The sequence below is a fragment of the Morus notabilis genome, unplaced genomic scaffold (genome assembly GCF_000414095.1).
Source record: "Morus notabilis unplaced genomic scaffold, ASM41409v2 Scaffold1175, whole genome shotgun sequence".
NCBI lineage: Eukaryota > Viridiplantae > Streptophyta > Magnoliopsida > Rosales > Moraceae > Morus > Morus notabilis.
This window is the reverse complement of record NW_010365976.1, coordinates 104,257-124,077: the sequence shown is the minus strand read 5'-3', so window position 1 is coordinate 124,077 and position 19,821 is coordinate 104,257. Positions and strand designations below refer to the sequence as shown.

The 19,821-nt window shown below is 38.6% G+C and overlaps 1 protein-coding gene across 3 annotated transcripts; it reads right to left on the bottom strand.

Annotated features, from left to right (window-relative positions):
• Positions 1-290: 290 nt before the first annotated feature.
• Positions 291-18,917, bottom strand: LOC21392781. 3 transcript variants are annotated; one of them, XM_024172825.1, is made up of 11 exons: positions 18,720-18,917; positions 15,098-15,107; positions 14,438-14,519; positions 12,174-12,295; positions 2,691-3,012; positions 2,179-2,339; positions 2,060-2,090; positions 1,322-1,363; positions 1,195-1,236; positions 1,017-1,116; positions 291-767 (listed from the first exon to the last, which is right to left on the bottom strand). In XM_024172825.1, exons 5-11 carry the CDS (start codon positions 2,994-2,996, stop codon positions 664-666), a joined length of 786 nt encoding a protein of 261 aa, XP_024028593.1. In that variant the 5' UTR covers positions 2,997-3,012; positions 12,174-12,295; positions 14,438-14,519; positions 15,098-15,107; positions 18,720-18,917; the 3' UTR covers positions 291-663. The 3 variants fall into 3 exon arrangements, with proteins under 3 accessions (XP_024028593.1, XP_024028592.1, XP_024028594.1); XM_024172824.1 differs by lacking the exons at positions 14,438-14,519; positions 15,098-15,107; XM_024172826.1 differs by lacking the exons at positions 14,438-14,519; positions 15,098-15,107 and having other exon boundaries at positions 1,017-1,110.
• Between the last annotated feature and the right edge of the window lie 904 nt (positions 18,918-19,821).

Here is a 19,821-nt window from a genome sequence, read left to right as displayed (position 1 = left end):
AGGAAGAGTTTTCTCTAGTTGAGCTTTCAGTCCGCTCATTATTAGTGCGTCGAGATGCTTCTCGATTTAGGGCCTCGAACGTACGTCTGTCCCTTTAATGAATTAGCATTGTATCAAGAAGATTATTTCAATATTTTAATAAAATGCAATTTCCTTAAAAAAAAAAAAAAAAAAAAAAAGAAAGAAAGAAAGCCAATTTCGAAAGAACATCATAATGAGCATGATTTCCTTTGCTTAAAAAGAATAGGAGAATCATAGCAAAACAAACGTCCACGGCCATACACCAGAAAAAAAGGAATGATGAGCACTTCTTCAGCTTAAACCTCTTGATAAAGCAGAGGAAATAACGACTAATGTAGTCATTTGTATTCTCATCTTGGGTGTCTAGCAACATAGTACAGTTTTCCCTCCGGTCCTCTCCTTACCTGATTTTTTTTAGGAAAAAAAAAAATTCTCGAAATTTGCGCGGGATTTGAAAGAAAAACAACCAAACTAATCCACAATAGGTACTGCAATTCAAGTTTCCTTTCCCATTTGCAGTAGTGGCAGTAGCCATCATAAACAGTCGCAGTGTTTGCAGAAGAGGGAGTCAGGCTGAGGCACCATCCAAGCGTCCTTCTATACTGAAAACCGTGAGGTCGAACATTATTAGCGGTTCTAGTTCTACTCTCTATCATTCTGGGGAAAATATCTCTGAACATCAAACGGCCGGTTACGATTTGAATCAGGCAAGTTGGAAGTAATATCGTCATGCATAGGTGCAAATGCTGCAAAACACGTATTAGTAAACTAGTCAGATTAGGATTGCATGCAGGATGAAATGTTGGGCGTGCGTGAACTGGTCTGTTAGTGAAACAACGACTAATTGGACCAAGCTCAAGCTCCAAAGAGTCGTCGGTGAATCAGAATATATATGAAACAAATTCTTTCAACAATCAGTATCCAGAGATCTCAATTGATGTGAACGCGAAACACAATATGAATCAGAGCAAAGAAACACCAGCAACAAGACTAACCTTTCTCTCTCATTCTTTTCTGCCTGTCATACTCAAACTTATCTCGAATTACGCTGACCTTTTCCCAGTTATCACCCTGCGGTCTCACAAAAGCCTGGTCCTTCAAGCAAGCACAAGGAATTGAGCATTATAATTAAAGATAAATATACGAAATCAAACAATCTCGAATTAGGCTGACCTTGTCCCAATTATCACCTTGCCGACTCACAAAACCCCGGTCCTGCAATCAAACACAAGGTATCTGAGCATTAGCATTAGTGATAATTATGTTAAATCAAACAAAACTTATCTCGAATTATGCTGACCTTTTCCCAGTTAGCACCTTGCGGTCTCACAAAACTCCGGTCCTTCAATCAAACACAAGGTATCTGAGCATTAGTATTAGAGATCAATATATTAAATCAAACAAAATTCACCCAAACCAACAAGGCATGATCCGATTCATTGTCACGTCACGAATTTGAATTTCGAGGGACAAAAGAATAGTAAAATCATCACAAGATATGATATGGATTATGTCATACAATTCCAAGACGATGACCCAAGAACAAAAAAAAATCTGATGTACAGAGTAGTATTAATCGTCCCAACAGTGGAAAAACAAGATACTTCAGTCACATCAAAAACTATATTCTCAAATGTCGGATTGTATACTCACTGAATTTCATGTGATACATGCAGACTAAGAGAGCTTGGGCAAACGAAGCGAATTGTCAAAGAACTTTATGCTTTTTGAAACTTATACTCTAAATCTTGTATCCAAGAATTATCAGGAAAGAACCTGTATATCCAACTTTTACAGAACCTGTATATCCAATTTTTACATGGTTTTTTCCCCCGCTTTGAAGGGCCAATGATTATACGAGTGTATCCAAAATTAGATCTAGAGATAGAATGCAACTTCCATACTCGAAAAATTAGTTCCAGTCCTAGAGTGCCTTGAACCAATGACGATCGCTAAAACAACACAATAAAATGAAACGATGATAATTTTAATTTCTTAAACCACCCAAAATATGCATCTAGTTGAATCAAATTTGCACCTTCATTCGCTCAGAATTGGATGGTCTGCTCCTGAAAATTGAAATGCAAGCATAAAAGTTAAAATACTGCTTAACTTCTATACCATTTATATTATATGCAACAAATGGGTTGTGCAAACCTATAAGGGGAAAAATCCTCATCATCATCTTCAGCAGACTCGTAATTTGCATGATCTTCTCCAAGTTTCTTGGAATAGCCCTCATCCCAGTAAAGCCTCTCCCAGTTCTCCCTAAGCTCCTCATATAGCTCCATATACTTTTTGCACCAAGGCTCGTGCTCCTTTTAACACAATTACCCAAAACCATATTATCATCTCAAACAAAATCACATCCCAATTACAAAACAACACACTCAGTGACTAAATAATGGTATAAAGTTAAAAACTTTAACTGAAACTTTTCAATTAATCTGCTTTTGAACGAGCACAAAAAAAAGTATCAGTTTTAAGCGAATCGATTTTGAATTCGGAAAAGAAAAGTTTCAGAAATGTTGGATTAAACATAGCGCAGCATACAGATAACAAACTTCTTTCATTTTCCCACACTTTCTCGTCAATCAAATAGGGGGAAAAAGAAAAAAACAAACAAACAAACTAGAATTAAGAAAGGGAGAGATGTTTTGAAGACAAACCGATTCCTTGATGACGAGGCGAGTTCGGCGCATGAACTGTTCCCTGAGCTGTTTTCGGCGCTTGTTGGGGACGTTATCCCTAGGGAGGACGAAGCGCTCGCGAGGAGGCACATGGTCGCCGATCTCATGCATCTCGCCGTCAACAATCCACCACTCGGACTTCCCCTCCGCTCTCTTCTTCGCCCGCGCCAATGACCTGGACCGCGGCCTCGGTGGGCCCGTGTCGCTCCGGAACCACCGAAGTTGGTGTGCGACAGCCCGGAGGCATTGAGGAGAGGCCTGGAGTCGTTTCGCGAGGGAGAGCATGGACGCGTTTTGTGAGCTGTGCCGGTGATGGTTGGTGAATTCAATGATGATCGGCGGGTTCAAAGTTTTAGTTGGTTACGGGGAAAAAACAACGACAAGCACATAAGAAAAGATGGTAGCAAAGAAACGACAGCAAAATATTGAACGACAATAACTTAAAAAACGACAATAAGAAGAAAAAGGATAATGAAATAAGAGAAATATAAAAGGACAAACGCATTTTTAAAGAGTACGAACTAAAAATAACAAATATCTAAACGGCATGAAGTTGCGAAAGAATAATAAAAGAAAAACGACATCAAAATAAGAAACGAGCACAAGGGTATTGACATAAAATCTATTATCTATTACTATATTATAAAGGAGAGTTCCTCTTTGGACACTATTCAAAACTTTGGTCTATCTGTTTTGTCTTGTGTTTTTTAACTTCTTCACACACACACATATATGTATATCAAACCACTTGTTTGTTATAATTGGCAACTTTTTTTTTTTTTACATATAATTCATCAAAAAAAAAACTTCTTGTTTATCTATTACTACATACTACGTGTGAATAAGTTTCAATACAGATTGTTGCGTAATGTTATTTTAACTTTAAAAAAGATAAAGTTTTTCTTGTGTTTGGAACTTGAGGTAACTTAGGGAGAAAAAGGAGGATTCTTTTGTAATATTTTTTTCTTGTGTTTAAATATTCACAAAAATACCAAGGAAAAAAATTTTCACTTGCTCTATTTTATTTTTCAATTCTCTCTCATCATTGTCTCACCTCACTCTCTAACCTCACTTTCTCTCTCATCACTCTCTCACCTCACTTTCTCGCTCCTCACTCTCTCTCTCTCCTCACTTTCTCTCACCACTCTCTCTCCTCAATTCCTCTCTCACCTCACTTTCTCTCTCCTCACTCTCACCTCACTTTCTCACCTCATCACTCTCATCTCGTTCCTCACTCTCTCTCATCACTCTTTCACCTCACTTTCTCTCTCACCACTATCTGATGCGATAGGAGCAGCACAAGAGACACAACCGGCTTACGGAGCACAAGGGCAAAGGCAACATTCAAGAGATCCATTGAGTCTACCAAGTGGTCCGGTGACAAGGCCTAGAGTCAAACGCTTCAAGGAAGCATTGAATGGGTTGATTCAACAAGTTGGAGATATGGCAAACACATGGAGGCCCAACACAAGTCCAAACCAGAATGAAGAAAACCTAGTCACCATGATTAAGGTTCTAGAAGATTCAAGTTGAATTGCAAAAGCTTAGCAAGGGGAGTCCGACTCAAATTAAGAAGCATTGTTAGGGATATTTGTTACTTATGTTTTAATTTGTTATTGGGATTTTTAATGTTATTTTTGAAAGCAGATTTGAAAGAAAATAATCTGCAATATTATTCAATGTGGTGGAAATACACTTAAATAGACAGCCAAGGTAGGTTGGCTTATCTGAATAAAAAGGAAAGAAAATCTCCTAATAAAGTGACTGATTTGAATTTAATAATCAAATCAGATTTTATTGACTAATAGCTAATCCTAAACCACCGGGATAATCAATAGGAGAAGATAAGGGAAGATTTGAATATTCAAAATCTTCCAAATTGATTTATCCAGTGAAATCCGATTAGATCAACCTAATCTGATATGCGTCGCTCCCCCTCAAGCTTGGACGTAAATGTCTATGAGTCCGAACTTGCTTGCTAACTCTTCAAACGTTGGTCCATGCAGTCCTTTAGTTAGAATATACGTCACTTGTTGCTTCGTAGGAACGTATCTGACACTGATTATCCCACTTTCAATTTTTTCTATGATAAAATGTCTGTCCACCTCCACATGTTTGGTTATGTCGTGATGAACTAGATTGTGTGCTATGCTAATCGTAGCCTTGTTGTCGCAATAGAGTTGCATAGGAAACTCACACTCAATTCTCAATTCTTCCAGTAGTCGTTTTATCAAGATTGCCTCACAAATGCCATGAGCCATAGCCCTATATTCAGCCCAGCACTACTTCTTGCAACTACAGCATGTTTTTTGCTATGCCAAGTCACCAGGTTTCCCCAAACCTAAGTACAATACCCAAATGTCGACCTCCTATCTTCTTTAGAACCTACCCAATCTGCATCCGTGTAGATCTTCACCTTTCTATCCTCGTTCTTCCGGAAGAATAGTCCTCTCCTTGGATTCTTCTTGAGATATCTTAATATGCGGTAGACTATATCAAGATGTTTTTGGCGTGGTGAGTGCATGTATTGGCTTTCCACACTGATTGCAAATGCTATGTCTGATCTAGTGTGTGAGAGATAGATCAATCTTCCCACAAGTCTTTGATATCTACTTGTGTCTACCAAATCTCCATCACCTAAATTCTGCCTTCCCCTCGGTTCAATAAGAGAGTCTATGGGCTTGCAACCGAGCATTCCTGTCTCTTCTAATAAATCCATCGTATACTTTCTTTGTGATATGGAGATCCCCTTCTTACTCCTTGCAACCTCCATTCCTAGGAAATATTTCATGAACCCTAGGTCCTTGATCTCGAATTCCCTAGCCATAATCTTCTTAATTTCTTTCATCTCTTGGAAGTCATCCCCAGTCAAAATTATGTTGTCCACATATACGATCAAAACTGTAACCTTGTTCGTGGAATGCTTGACGAAGAGAGTATGATTTGATTGTCCTTGTAAGCATCCATGACCTTTGATTACTTTGGAGAATCTTTCAAACCAAGCCCTAGGTGACTGTTTTAAACCGTATAAAGACTTTTTTAGCTTACACACTGTCTTGTCATGTTTGCCCTCATAGAAACCAAGTGGGAGACTCATATATACTTCTTCTTCTAGCTCTCAATTTAGAAATGCATTCTTTACATCAAGTTGATAAAGAGGCCAATCCATATTTACTGCTAAGGATAAGAGAACCCTAACGGTGTTGAGCTTTGCAATTGTTGCAAACGTTTCTGTGTAGTCTACCCCGTAGGTTTGTGTGAAGCCCTTTGCTACCAATCGGACTTTGTACCGCTCCACTGAACCATCTGGCTTTACTTTAACTGTAAACACCCACTTGCATCCCACTATTTTCTTGTCTTGTGGTAGTTCTACTAGGCTCCAAGTCTCGTTTTTCTCAAGGGCATGCATCTCTTCTAGCACCGCAGTCTTCCATTCTAGGACTAGAGCTTCTTCAATCGTCCTGGGAACATCAAGGCCCCATTCATTTCGCTGATTCGAGTTTTGCTACAGTAAAAAACTCTCATAAACAGTCACATCTAACTTTCTTGCTACAGTAAAAATTTCTCACATAAAGTCACATCTCACATCGAATTAAAAATTCGAATCAGCGAACTAAACGGGCCCCAAGTCTAGAAAGGTTTGTTGTGAAAGCACGAAACGAGGGTGATAGATTATCATATGACACAAATTTGGAAATTGGGTGTTTTGTACATGTCCTAACACCTTTTCTTAGAGCAATGGGATCATCTAGTCTATCATGAAGAGTTTCGGGTTTACCTGAGGATAAAGGATTAGGACCCACCATAGGTTCGGATTCAGGGCAGTCTACAATGCCTGTGATTTGTTTATTTCCTTCAAAGTTTTTCCTCCAAGAGTAGACTTGCAGTTTTGGAGGTGGTTGTGGATTTAGCAACAAAGGTGGCTGCGGGATTGGCTGTGAACAAGGCTGGGACGACTGCTGTGGCTGTGAGGTCTGTGAAGGTGGCTGTGAATCTTCACGTTCAATTTCGGTTTGGGCTGGAACTGGAATCTCGACAATGGGAGCTGACTGTGGGGCCAAAGTTCCTTCAACTGTGACTGGCGAAGCTTCTTCAACTGTGGTTGTGACGTCCCATTCCCACACATAAGCTTCTTTATCATTACTCTCCCCCTGAAGCGAAGTGTGGGAATAATAAGGTATCTCTTCAAAAAAGGTAACATCTCGGGTAACATATGATTTTTTTGTTTATGGGCAGAAACAACGATACCCCTTTTTTGTTGGAGAATATCCGAGGAAGATGGTTTTTATGGCTCGGGGATCGAATTTGGAGCGATGTTGGGAATGGACATGGACAAACACAGTACAACCAAAGGTTTTAAGAGGGAGGTTGTTTGTGAGGATATTGAAGTGTGGGACTTGAGTTGTAAGGACAGACAATGGGGTTTGAAATTTGAGGAGGCGGCTGGGTAGTCTATTGATGAGAAAGGCCGCGGTTAAAATGGCGTCACCCCACAAATATTTGGGTACATTCATGGTGAATATAAGGGCACGGGCCACTTCCAGCAGATGTCGATTCTTTCTTTCTGAAATTCCATTTTGCTGTGGTGTTTCAGTACAAGAACTTTGGTGAACGATTCCGTGTTGGTCAAGATAATTACCCAAAGTGGACTGGAAGTATTCACCGCCATTATCAGTTCTTAGAACCAAAATCTTTTTCTGAAATTGAGTTTGGATTGTGTGGAAGGTTGGAAAGATTTGGCTAGTTTCAGATTTTTCCTCAAGCAAGTAAACCCAAGTTACCCGTGTATGGTCATCAATAAACGTGATGAACCATCGTTTGCCATTCAAGGTTTGTTACTCTAGATGGACCCCATATATCACTGTGAATTAAGGAGAAAGGCATAGAGAGTGCATATGGTTTTGGTGAGAAAGGGACACGTGTATGCTTCGCAAATTGACAAATATCACAAGTAAATGAAATAGTATCTTTATTCTTGAATAGGGCTGGTAACAAAAATTTCAAATAGGAAAAACTAGGGTGGCCAAGTCTATGATGCCACAACATTATTTCTTTATCAATAGAAACCGAAATAAAAGACACTCTGGACACATGTGCTTGTCGACTCTCAGATTCTGAATTCTCAAGGAAATAAAGTCCCTCATAGGCTCTGGCACTGCCAATCGTCTTCCCCGATGATAGGTCCTGAAATTGACACATAGAAGAATGAAAATTAACTACACATTTATTGTCACGAGTGAGTTTACTAATGGACAACAAATTACACTTTAAGGCTAGAACATGGACGAAATGAAGAATAAGATTTTTTAAGATTTGTATTGAACCTATTCCAGCAATAGTAGCTAGAGACCCATCGGCAATCTTAATTTTAGCAGTATTAGAATATTGAGTATAGGAAGAAAAGTGTTTGGAACAACCTGTCATGTGGTCAGAGGTACCAAAATCAATGATCCGCGGTTCCTGAGTATGAAGTGATGAGATCAAGGCTGAATGGTTACCATTATGTGTCGTGGTGCACAACCCTACATTAGAAATTGGCTTAGATGGTGGTGTGAGAAGACGATAAAGTTGCTCTAACTGCTCCTTGTTCAGTGAAATCGAAGATTCTGCGTGTTGTTGTTGTGTGGGAGCATCCATTCCATGCTTATCTTGGGAGGCTTGGAAGCCTTTTCCTTCATTCTGCTTCCGAGGGGTCCAGTTTGTTGGTTTCCCATGGATTTTCTAGCAAGTATCTTTCGTGTGTCCGGATCGCTTGCAATGATCACACCAAGGTCGGTTTCTTCTTTGTTGGTTCTCGTTGTTGGATTGTGGTCCTCGTGCGGCTAAGGCAGAAGCATCTGTAGTTGAGTTTCCAGCATCATTAGAAGTCGAGATCACAACATCATTGGGGTTTCCTAGCATTAATTTCTTTCGGCTCTCTTCCTGCTTTACTTCTGAAAAAACAACACAAACATCTGGTAGAGGCTTTGTGCTTAAGATTCTTCCACGAACATCATCTAAGGTTTTGTTAAGACCAAACAAAAACTTGTACACCCTATCTCTTTACAGAATTTCCTTGTATCGCTTATGATTCTCGGCACAATGCCATGCTGTTTCGTCAAGGATGTCCAGTTGCTGCCAATGTCGTGATAGAGTATTAAAGTATTCTGTTACGCTTAGTTCTCCTTGGCGAAGATCGTTCAGAATTCCCTTGAGCCTGAAAATCTCTGAAGTGTTTTCCCTGTTAGAATAACTCCGCTTCACTGCATCCCACATCTCCTTTGCTGCTTTGTAATACATAAAGTTTTCTCCCATCTCGGAATTCATGGAGTTGATCAGCCATGACCGAACCATGCTATTTTCTGTTTTCTAAGTTTTAAACTTGGGATCCTTCTCATCTAGTTGTGCAACATCACCGGTGAGGTAGTCTTCTTTTCCTTTTCCTTCTATGAACATCATCACAGAATGTGACCATTGGACGAAATTTTGTCCATTGAATTTGTGACTCGTGATTTGCTGAAAGGGGGCTTCAAATCCATTAATCTGAATCGGATTGACAGCCCCTGATGAGGTAGAGGTAACCTCGGACGATGAGGTTTGTTTCCCGCTAGCCATTCCGTATTTTGCCATTCCGGTTGGCAGAGAAAATCAAAGTTCAGAGAGTGGCTCTGATACCATGAAAGCAGATTTGAAAGAAAATAATCTGCAATATTATTCAATGTGGCAGAAATACACTTAAATAGACAGCCAAGATAGGTTGGCTTATCCGAATAAAAAGGAAAGAAAATCTCCTAATAAAGTGACTTATTTGAATTTAATAATCAAATCAAATTTTATTGACTAATAGCTAATCCTAAACCACTGGGATAATCAATAGGAGAAGGGAAGATTTGAATATTCAAAATCTTCCAAATTGATTTATCCAGTGAAATCTGATTAGATCAACCTAATCTGATATGCCGACAATTTTCTACATAGGACAAGGCTGGCCGAATTGAGCCTAAGGGAAAACATTGTAGCCGAATTGGCCTTGGATTAGAATAGGAAGGGCTTTAATGTTTCTGATCTATCTCCTTTCAATGTAGGTGACGATTTGGGGGCAAATCCTTTTCAAGAGGGAGAGAATGATGCGATAGGAGCAGCACAAGAGGCACAACCGGCTTACGGAGCACAAGGGCAACATTCAAGAGATCCATTGAGTCTATCAAGTGGTCCGGTGACAAGGCTTTGAGTCAAAACGCTTCAAGGAAGACGTTTTTGGCAATTAAAAATAATATCAGAGGTTTTAATATTTCGTGCTTCTTGGTTCTTGAGAAGACTTTGAACTTATCAAGTACTTTTCTTGTGGCGTTCAAACAATCAAACTTATCATCGAGATTAACGGGTGATTCTTGAGAATCTTAGTGTGACGTTCTTCATCTTTCATAGTTTTTAATTCGCGTCTTGATAGACAACGGGTTAAGGCTAAACAATCTTGCCTTTTTCTTTTTCACTCGTCGTGTCTTCTTTAGTTCTTAATCAGACATAAAACACTCAAGTTTTCAAGTAGCAATCAAGTTGATGGCAACCGAACAAACCAGCAAGATTTAAGGGCTCCGAAACTAATGAAAACAAGCGAATTTTGGCCCGAAAAATTGGGTTGACAGGCGACGCCGTTCTAATTCACTGATCTCCGATTTTTTTTTAACGTAAAGTTCGGCCAATAAAGGAACCTAAGTCAAATTTGATTGAAAACTATGACTCCTTATGAAATTTTCGGCCAGAGATAACAAACAAGGAAACCCTAATTTGAGTTCCAACTAGGTTTAGGAAACCCTAAGAAGCCCCAAATTTGAGTTCCAACTAGGATTAGAAACTCTAGCTTAAATTCGGCCAGCAACCAATTATCCCCATCAATTCGGTTTTTTTTTCTTTTTTTTGATAACAAGATAATCGACCTCAACAAGGAAAAGAAACCCTAGAGGCAGGTGCAAGGTATTCGGCCTCAAGAAACCCTAGGAACCCCGACTTTTTTTTTTTTGAATATTTCGGAAATTTTCAAATCAAAGCAAGAACAAAAGTACGAACCCAAATTGAAACCCTAAGACACAAAGAAACGATTAAAGATAGTCAAACTTGCCTTGAAACCTAAGCTCTGATACCAACTTATATGAACCTTGCCAACGACACGGCGAGACCCAACACCAAACACGGATCACAACCCCAAAATTTTCAAGTCGCAAGATTGTTGAGCCTTAACCAGTGTCTATCAAGACGCGAATCAAGAACTACGAAAGATGAAGAACGCCACACCAAGATTCTCAAGAATCGCCCGTTAATCTAGATGATAAGTTCGATTGTATGAACGCCACAAGAAAAGTACTTGATAAGTTCAAAGTCTTAAGAACCAAGAAGCACGAAATATGAAAACCTCTTATATTATTCTTAATTGCCAAAAACGAGTTTTTACAGCCCTATTTATATTTGATACGTTTTTCAACCCTAATGAAAACTGAAACATCTAATTACCTAAGCTTAAGCCCAAACTCGGCAAACCCCTCCTAATCTAATCCAAGGCTATTCGGCCACAATGTTTTCCCCTATGCCCAATTCGGCCAACCCTGTCCTATGTAGAAAATAACATTAAAAATCTCAATAACAAATTAAAACATAAGTAACAAATATCCCTAACAATGCTTCTTAATTTGTGTTGGACTCCCCTTGCTAAGCTCTTATAATTCAACTTGAATCTTCTAGAACCTTAATCATGGTGACTAGGTTCTCTTCATTATGGTTTGGACTTATGTTGGGCCTCCATGTGTTTGCCATATCTCCAACTTGTTGAACCAGCCCGTTCAATGCTTATTTGAAGCGCTTGACTCTAAGCCTTGTCACCGGACCACTTGATAGACTCAATGGATCTCTTGAATGTTGCCCTTGTCCTTGTGCTCCGTAAGCCGGTTGTGCCTCTTATGCTGCTCCTATCGCATCACTATCTCTCCCCACTCTCTCTCATGACTCTCTCTCCTCACATTCTCTCTCCCCATTCTCTCTCACCACTTTCTTGGATTCTTTTTTGGGGCTCAAACTAGTGGTTAACTAATCATAACTGCTTGCAAAACATTTACCTATTTGTTTACTAATTTCTCCAATCAATTCAACCTAGTTCATTTCCCTTTAAATAGACGCAATTATCCTTCTTTTCTTTCCCTGCACTGGAGACAAAGCCAAGCCAAGGGCATAAATGACAAAACAATGACCACTAAGCTTGTGATTCAAGATCACCGAAATGGTCTTATTACAGAAGGTACCAGTTGTGTGCTCATTTTAGATAGACTAGTTTCAATTACATTTTGATGGTTTTCTTTTTCAAGTTAAGGAACTCATTTCACAAAGTAAAACCTCCATAACCACTTCAGTTATAAATAAATAACAACAACAACAAAGGTTGGTTTACAGTAAATTAAAAGAGAAAAGCGGATGAATTGGGTAAGTACCACCAACCTGAAGCTTAACAGGACTGGAGTAAACTTTGACCGAAGTAATCTCCGTCAGTTTAGTAACTAATGGAAACTTGACGTACTCTAAAAATTGCAACAATTTATCCTTTTCAAATCTGGTCCGTTCTGCAATCACAAACTCATAAGGTCAGTAAATTCTGGCTGACAGCCATAGTTTACTGTAAAATCTGTTTTTTTATGTTATTTACAGAAGCTATAATCGTCTAGAATAACTTGACTGATAATCATACATATTTATCACAATAACAAAGAGAAGAACAAGTGAAAATCTTCAACACTATAAACGACATATAAAAAATGAAAATTAAACCATTTTAGAAGTATGTGTGCATGTTGTATTCTCCATAGAATCAAAATTCGAACCTTTCTCTATAGAATTGTAGATCTAATCACTTTGATAGTGATGACAACACATCACTATCAATTCAAACTGATCAAAACTGTTTGCTAGCTGAAAGCTAGTCATAAGTCTTCACATTACATATAAATAACTTTGTTTATGTCATAAATGAATATTTTTCAATTTTTCAGAAAATTTTTCAATTTTTCAGAAATTTTTTCATGAACAAAGAAACACGTATAGAGTTAGGAGAAGAAAATACAAAATCAAATTCAGGGAAAAATACAGTAGTCACCCTTGTTAATTGGCATATACAAAACCCCACGAATCTGAATCAGATTCTACATCTTAATCACATAGAAGAATGATAATTCTAAACCCTTTTCACCCGGCAAACTGAATTTCAAAATTGGCCCAGAAACTACTACGAGATGCTTCACCATTCTTCCTTGTCAACAATCCCATCAGAAGGGCTCATTTTTCTTATACTAGCACAAATCAGATGACTAAATCCTGAAATTCATCATGGAATATAATCCTCTTAACTGTCTACTGGGTAATTGGGTAACTAATTCTCTTAACTGTCTACTTTCCTCAGCTTGGGCTGCTATTTGCCTTCTGAGACCTGCTACTTCTGTAGCAAGGTTATGTGCTGGAGGATTCTGTTCTGCTTGTTGTCTTTTTGGGCGTGTAAGAATTTATTTACTAACTATACTTTAACTTTCCTTCACTCTCATAGCAACTAACAAAACATACATTCTATATGTTCTCATTTCATACATATCACGTCATATACAAAATATCACAAAAGTTAAGGTTTCTAGGCCTTTCAGTCAATTCTATTTACATAACCTTGCGTCATTTTCAGCTAATATGACGCTAAGTCCTAACTCAATCCTAATCATTTAGTTATTCATCGGGGTCCTCTTCTGGATCCTCCTCAGGGTCTTCCTCAGGATCCGATTGAGGGTTATCACTAGCATCCTCATCAACGGTCCTGACATATGTCCATCTTCGCCGAACGGCTATAGGCTCATATGTTGCCTCTATTTCGGGTCTCGGCCGCTGTTGAGAGGTAGTGGCTTCCGCGTCATGTCTCATCATACGGGTATTAGAAAACGGAAAATCTCGCCTAGCCGCAAATGGCCCTATCCTCTCCTCTAGTATTTGGCGCTCACATTGCTTCACCTCAACAATAAACTGTGCGTGGGTCTGATCCGATCGTGGAACTAACCGATGTTGGTACTCCTCTGTCATACCTCTCCATATAATCTGACACCGCTCCTCCTCGCTAAGATTAAAAATCTGATTAGGAGCTAACACGTCCGTCAAGACCCTAGCATATATGATATGACCGCCTCATCAGCTCTCATACCAACACCCTCGACTCGTAACACGAACTCCCGAGCTTGGGTGTAGGTCATGGCTACACTTACTTGTGTCAATGTTTCCCCACTCAACTGTGGTGCCGGCTCTGGTGGTATGACCTGGGGAAGGAACTGATATTTCAACATATGGCAAAACCCCTCCCACTGCATCTCTGCTATCTCATCATCATCCAAAGCCTGCCAAAAATTTAGGGCATTGCCCTCTAACAAACTAGCTGCTAGTGTAATCCACTTATCTTGAGCTATATCACAGGCTCGCATCACATATTCTACATGGTGCAACCAATCCCTAACTCTAGTAGGATGTGAAAGCCCATCATAAGAAGGTGGATTATAGGTGTAGAACTTGGCTATGCCTCGTCCCGTAGTCAAGACACCTCTCCTTGCTCGATACGCAGCCTCAACCGCTATGGGCTCTAGAGCCCTTAATTCCCGGTCCACTGGAGGATGACAATGTCTAGCAAGAATAGTTACCAACATCTCTTGTTGTCGGAACAGCGAGGATAAAAATGTTCTTACTCGTCCCCATAAAGTATTCCTTCGCGAGGTGGACGCTAACCCTAACGACGGAGGTGATCGATCCATGAGTCCTTGTTCCGTCCTGCCAAAAGAAATAAACAATTTTAGTTTTATTCTATAAACTAATTTACCTGGACTGTGCAGAAGCATCGGTGTGGGATTTGTCATGGTAGGAGTAGGAAAACCTCTCTGATACCAACTGTGACGCCTACCGCCCTAGCGGCGGGTCGCCAACCGTATACTACTACTAGTAGGCCGAAATATTGTCTAATCTATTACTTGTTACTTAACTATCACCTCGTTGTACCACATACGTACACAGGTGCACTTCTTTTTTTTCCTCCGATGTTCTCAACATGTTCCGGAGTATGTTCCTTTGTCATATTAATATAACATCTAGCTAATACTTTGTAATTTCGGATATGGAAATAATCCCCGAAACATAACTTTACTTATTATAGTCCATTGTTCTTTACTAAGACTGTAACATCTCTTTCTTAATACTTAATACATAAACTTTTGTTCTATATTACATTATTTCTGCAGCGGAATTTTTTCTACGCGGGCGAAGTAGACTCTACTCCCGTGAACTCATGACATATCCGCCACTTTGCATCCGCCAGTCCATCAAACAGAATTACTATATAGCTGGTTGTTTACCTGTGTTTACCTGCAACACGAGTAAACTAATGAGCGAATGCCCAGCAAGTATAGACATGCACACATCTTAAAATTAGTAAACTATATAATGTCATAATGCAGGAATGCACATATGAATATGTTTCCTTGCAAACATGCTTTACATAACTGTTTTCTGTCTTTCTATTCTTGTTACTATGGGCCTGAGCCCCTGCTTATATGCCCTACTGTGGGCCGGAGTCCCAGTTTAACTGCCTGGTCTAACCGGGATCTCTTATTCTTTGAGATTTCCTCCCTTGAGAGTCCGACGACCCGTCAATCTCTTAACTTTACTGAACTTTAGATTTGCATTTCAAAGTATTTTAAAACTTTATTGAATGCTATGCAACGCTTTTTCTACGTGCACATGCTCGCATGAGATGCATAATACTTCATGCATATCTTAAACTGAGCATTAGGGTAACTACATGTCGCCCTTCTAGAATCTAGGACACTAAGCCCTCCAACACTTAAAATCACATCAACTTAGAAATATAAGTAAATTCATAATTCTAAATCTAACTACAGTTTACTCAAGTACAGACAAACATATATGTCTACACTTATAAATAATCTGCTAGTATTCCTGCTTGCTTAGAGTTCTTCCTTTTCGCTTCGGCTTTCGTGCCAAAACTTGTTTCATGGAAATCGGTATCAACTTCCTATTCCAAATATCAAAATTTCTCATACTTAGATTTCTAAATCCAATCTCACTCTCACTTTTGAATTTTATTCCTCTAAGTCGAATTTTCTAGCTTAAGAGGTAAATTCCACAATTTGAGTGTTTCGATTTCTGAAACCTCAATTTACTCATTTTTGGGTCTTGGAACTGTTACTCATTCTCTATAATTGAAATCATAACTTAATACTTACAAAGTTTAAAAAATTACGGCAGAGTTTCGCCTAACTTTTCTCGTTACATGAGCTTTCAATAGCTCGTTCTAACTTCTGATCTCAGTTCCTGGAGTCAAGATTCATATCTCTCAACACAAAAATGAACAAAAACACATGTTCTTTCTCATTCTAGCGCTTCCGGATTTTTTTGTGCAAATCCACCAAAATCTCATTCAATCGTTTTAATACCTACACCGTTAGACTCCTATCACGGTGCTCTACAAAACCTCGGTTTCGATTTTTACTTTTACGAAAGTTTTCCGAGATTGGTTACTATTTATCTAAAACAAAAACCATAGGATTTCACATGAAAAATCCGAAATCTTACCTCTATAAGTTGGAGTTTTCCGCTAGAACGCCTTGGGTTATGATTCTACCGGAGTGAACGGAAGAAATTTCGGTGAAAACTCTTGATTCTCTTGATTTCTCCTTGGTTTCCCTCTTTTCTCTCTAGTTTCGGCCACCCTTAGGAAATTAGAACACTTTGGCTTCTAATTTCTTCCTAAGTGTTTTTAAGAAGCAAAACTAATATTTAATTAATTTCCTATTACTTTCTAACTAAAAATATTTATTTTTCTATTTCTTTCCAATAAAAGAAATACCCTAATTCTCATAATTTAATTCTACTATTTCTACTTAAGTTTAACACTTAATTTGAGTGGTTCTATGTTCCTCAAATTTTTCTTGTCGAGACCTAACTTTCCGTTTCTCAAAACAAGTCTCTTTCCGGTACTGATAATCTTTCTCCCGGTACCGGTTCTATACTGCATTTCTGGACTGCCGGGTACCCCGGGTAAAACTTCTCATATTCAACCCAATCTCTTGGGTATCTCATTAGTCAATTTCTTTTTCTGAAATTTCATTTCAATCGATCCAGAATTACCCAAAACGCTTACCCTTGCGGTACTGATTTTTGCGCTATTTCCCGCTTTTAACTGACTCGGAAAAATCTTGTTTAGGAACTATTGCTATTTTCCTTACTTCTAACATTTCTACTCTTTTTCTAACTTGTCATTTGGTCACATACCAAATATTTCAGTTTTTCATATATACCCGCTAATATTTTTAATTTTTAACTAATATTTCACTATTCATAACTGATATTTACGAATTTCCTCTGTAGAAATATTTGTATTATAACTTTACACATTTCAGGAAATTTTGTCCCATACATAAGGTTTCTACATAACATTCTCTCGATCAAGTCAAAATTCTACTACTTACTATTCCGGAAAGAATTATGGTCAAATGCCGGACTGTCCGGATTAAACCAAAATTTTCTCGGTCATTACAACAACCCCAGGGCACCCCCGGGAGAGCCCCGAGAGACCCCGAGGAGACCCCAGGGCACCCCCGGGACACCCTCAGATCAGTTTAGTAACTAATGGAAACTTGTACTCTAAAAATTGCAACAATTTATCCTTTTCAAATCTGATCCGTTCTGCAATCACAAACTCATAAGGTCAGTAAATTCTGGCTGACAGCCATAGTTTACCGTAAAATCTGTCTCTTTATGTTATTTACAGAAGCTATACTCGTCCAGTATAACTTGACTGATAAGCATACATATTTATCACAATAACAAAGAGAAGAACAAGTGAAAATCTTCAACACTATAAGAGACATATAAAAAATGAAAATTAAACCATTTTAGAAGTATGTGTATATGTTGTTTTCTCCATAGAATCAAAATTCGAACCTTTCTCTATAGAATTGTAGATCTAATCACTTTGATAGTGATAAAAACACACCACTATCAATTCAAACTGATCAAAACTGTTTGCTTGCTGAAAGCTAGTCATGAGGCTTCACATTACATATAAATAACTTTGTTTATGTCATAAATGAATATTTTTCAATTTTTCAGAAATTTTTTCATGAACAAAGAAACACGTATAGGGTTAAGTGGAGAAAATACAAAAATCAAATTCAGGGAAAAAAACAGTAGTCACCCTTGTTAATTGGCATATACAAAACCCCATGAATCTGAATCAGATTCTACATCTTAATCACTAGAAGAATGATAATTCTAAACCCTTTTCACCCAGCAAACTGAATTTCAAAATTGGCCCAGAAACTACTACGAGATACTTCACCATTCTTCCTTGTCAACAATCCCATCAGAAGGGCTCATTTTTCTTATACTAGCACAAATCAGATGACTAAATCCTGAAATTCATCATGGAATATAAATGGTTATTGATTCATCAAGCATGTGATTAAACCAAAAATCCAACCCTTTTTACCCTTATAAATTCTAGTCTCATCAGCCAACATAGTTCCCTTTTCTTCCTCATAAAAGTATCACTTATAAGGACCTAAAACGGTGGATGTTAATGGATGTTGTACTGCTATAAATTTCTTGGAACCAAACAGAGTGGTAAAAATAATACAATTTCCTTTCCAAACGCACAAAACATGTACATTCAGAAGGAGCCCATCTCAAGAATCCATACTACAAAGATCATCACGCACGAAAAGAGAACCAAAAAGAAAGCACAAAATACCAAAAAATTTTCCAAGTTCTTCTCCAGGCTCAATTCTCGATTCTTAAAAAAAAACAAAAAAACAAAAAAACAAAAAAAAAAACCCACCAATTTCTGCGGAAAATCCGACCACCAAAAGAGCCGAAAAGCACAAAATAGCAATAAAAAAATCAAAGAGAAAATCACGCATTTCTCATATATTCATTGAAAATTCAAGGACTTACTGTCGGTGCGTTAGTCCGCCGGTGTCAGAGCTTCAACCGCCGTCGGATGCCAAACCCTAGCAGAGAAGGAGGATGGCTTCAGTCGGCTGGCGCCGGAGCTTCCAACAGCCGTCAGATGCCAAACCCTAGCAGAGAAGGAGGATAGAGAGAGAAGTGAAGCAGAAGAAGAAGAAGAGCGGGCGAGAGATAGAGAGCGAAACGCGAAGAGCGAGAAGGAGGGAGAAGAAGTAGAAGAACTGAAGAAGTGAGAGAGAGACGTGATGAGGAAGAATGAGAAAGGAGAGAGCAAGAGATCGAGGAGTGGGCTGAGACTAGGACAGTAAGAAATCACTCCGAACCGATGAATTCGGCTGAGCCGAGCCGATCTTACTCAAAAATTACGAGTTTTTAATTTTTTATTTAATTTTTAGTTTTAATTATGCCTAACCCACACTGTGCGGGTAGGGACGCGGGGTGGGGTTACATGAACCCGAGATAACTCTATCCGGCTGAACATGTTCAAAGTAGGTAAAACAATGTCCAACACTTCAAATTCTTACTTTCATAAGTTTATGGACTTTATGAATTCGGCTGAGCCGAGCCGATCCTACTCAAAAATCACGAGTTTCTAATTTTTTATTTAATTTTTAGTTTTAATTATGCCTAACCCACACTGTGCGAGTAGGGGCGCGGGGTGGGGTTACATGAACCCGAGATAACCCTATCCGGCTGAACATGTTCAAAGTAGGTAAAACAATGTCCAACACTTCAAATTCTTACTTTCATAAGTTTATGGACTTTATGCATTTAAACTGTTAACTTATTTATGTTTTGGATTCACGGTTTGTGTAAAAAATACTTGTATGCTATAGTTGTTGAATTAGGACATTCTTTATTTATATTGGAAGTGTTTGATTTCAAAGTGAGTGTTTTAATTGTTCACCTTGCATTTAGAACTCATCTTGAAGGAAAGACATGTTTTGTTTGATAATGATTTCTTCTGTAACAAACACAGATTAATTGACTAAAAAGTGATCATGTGGTTCTTGAGATCACCAACCCGAGTAACCCGACCCTACCCGAGGTCACCCGAAAGGTTGCGGGTTTGTAGACTTAAGAGAGT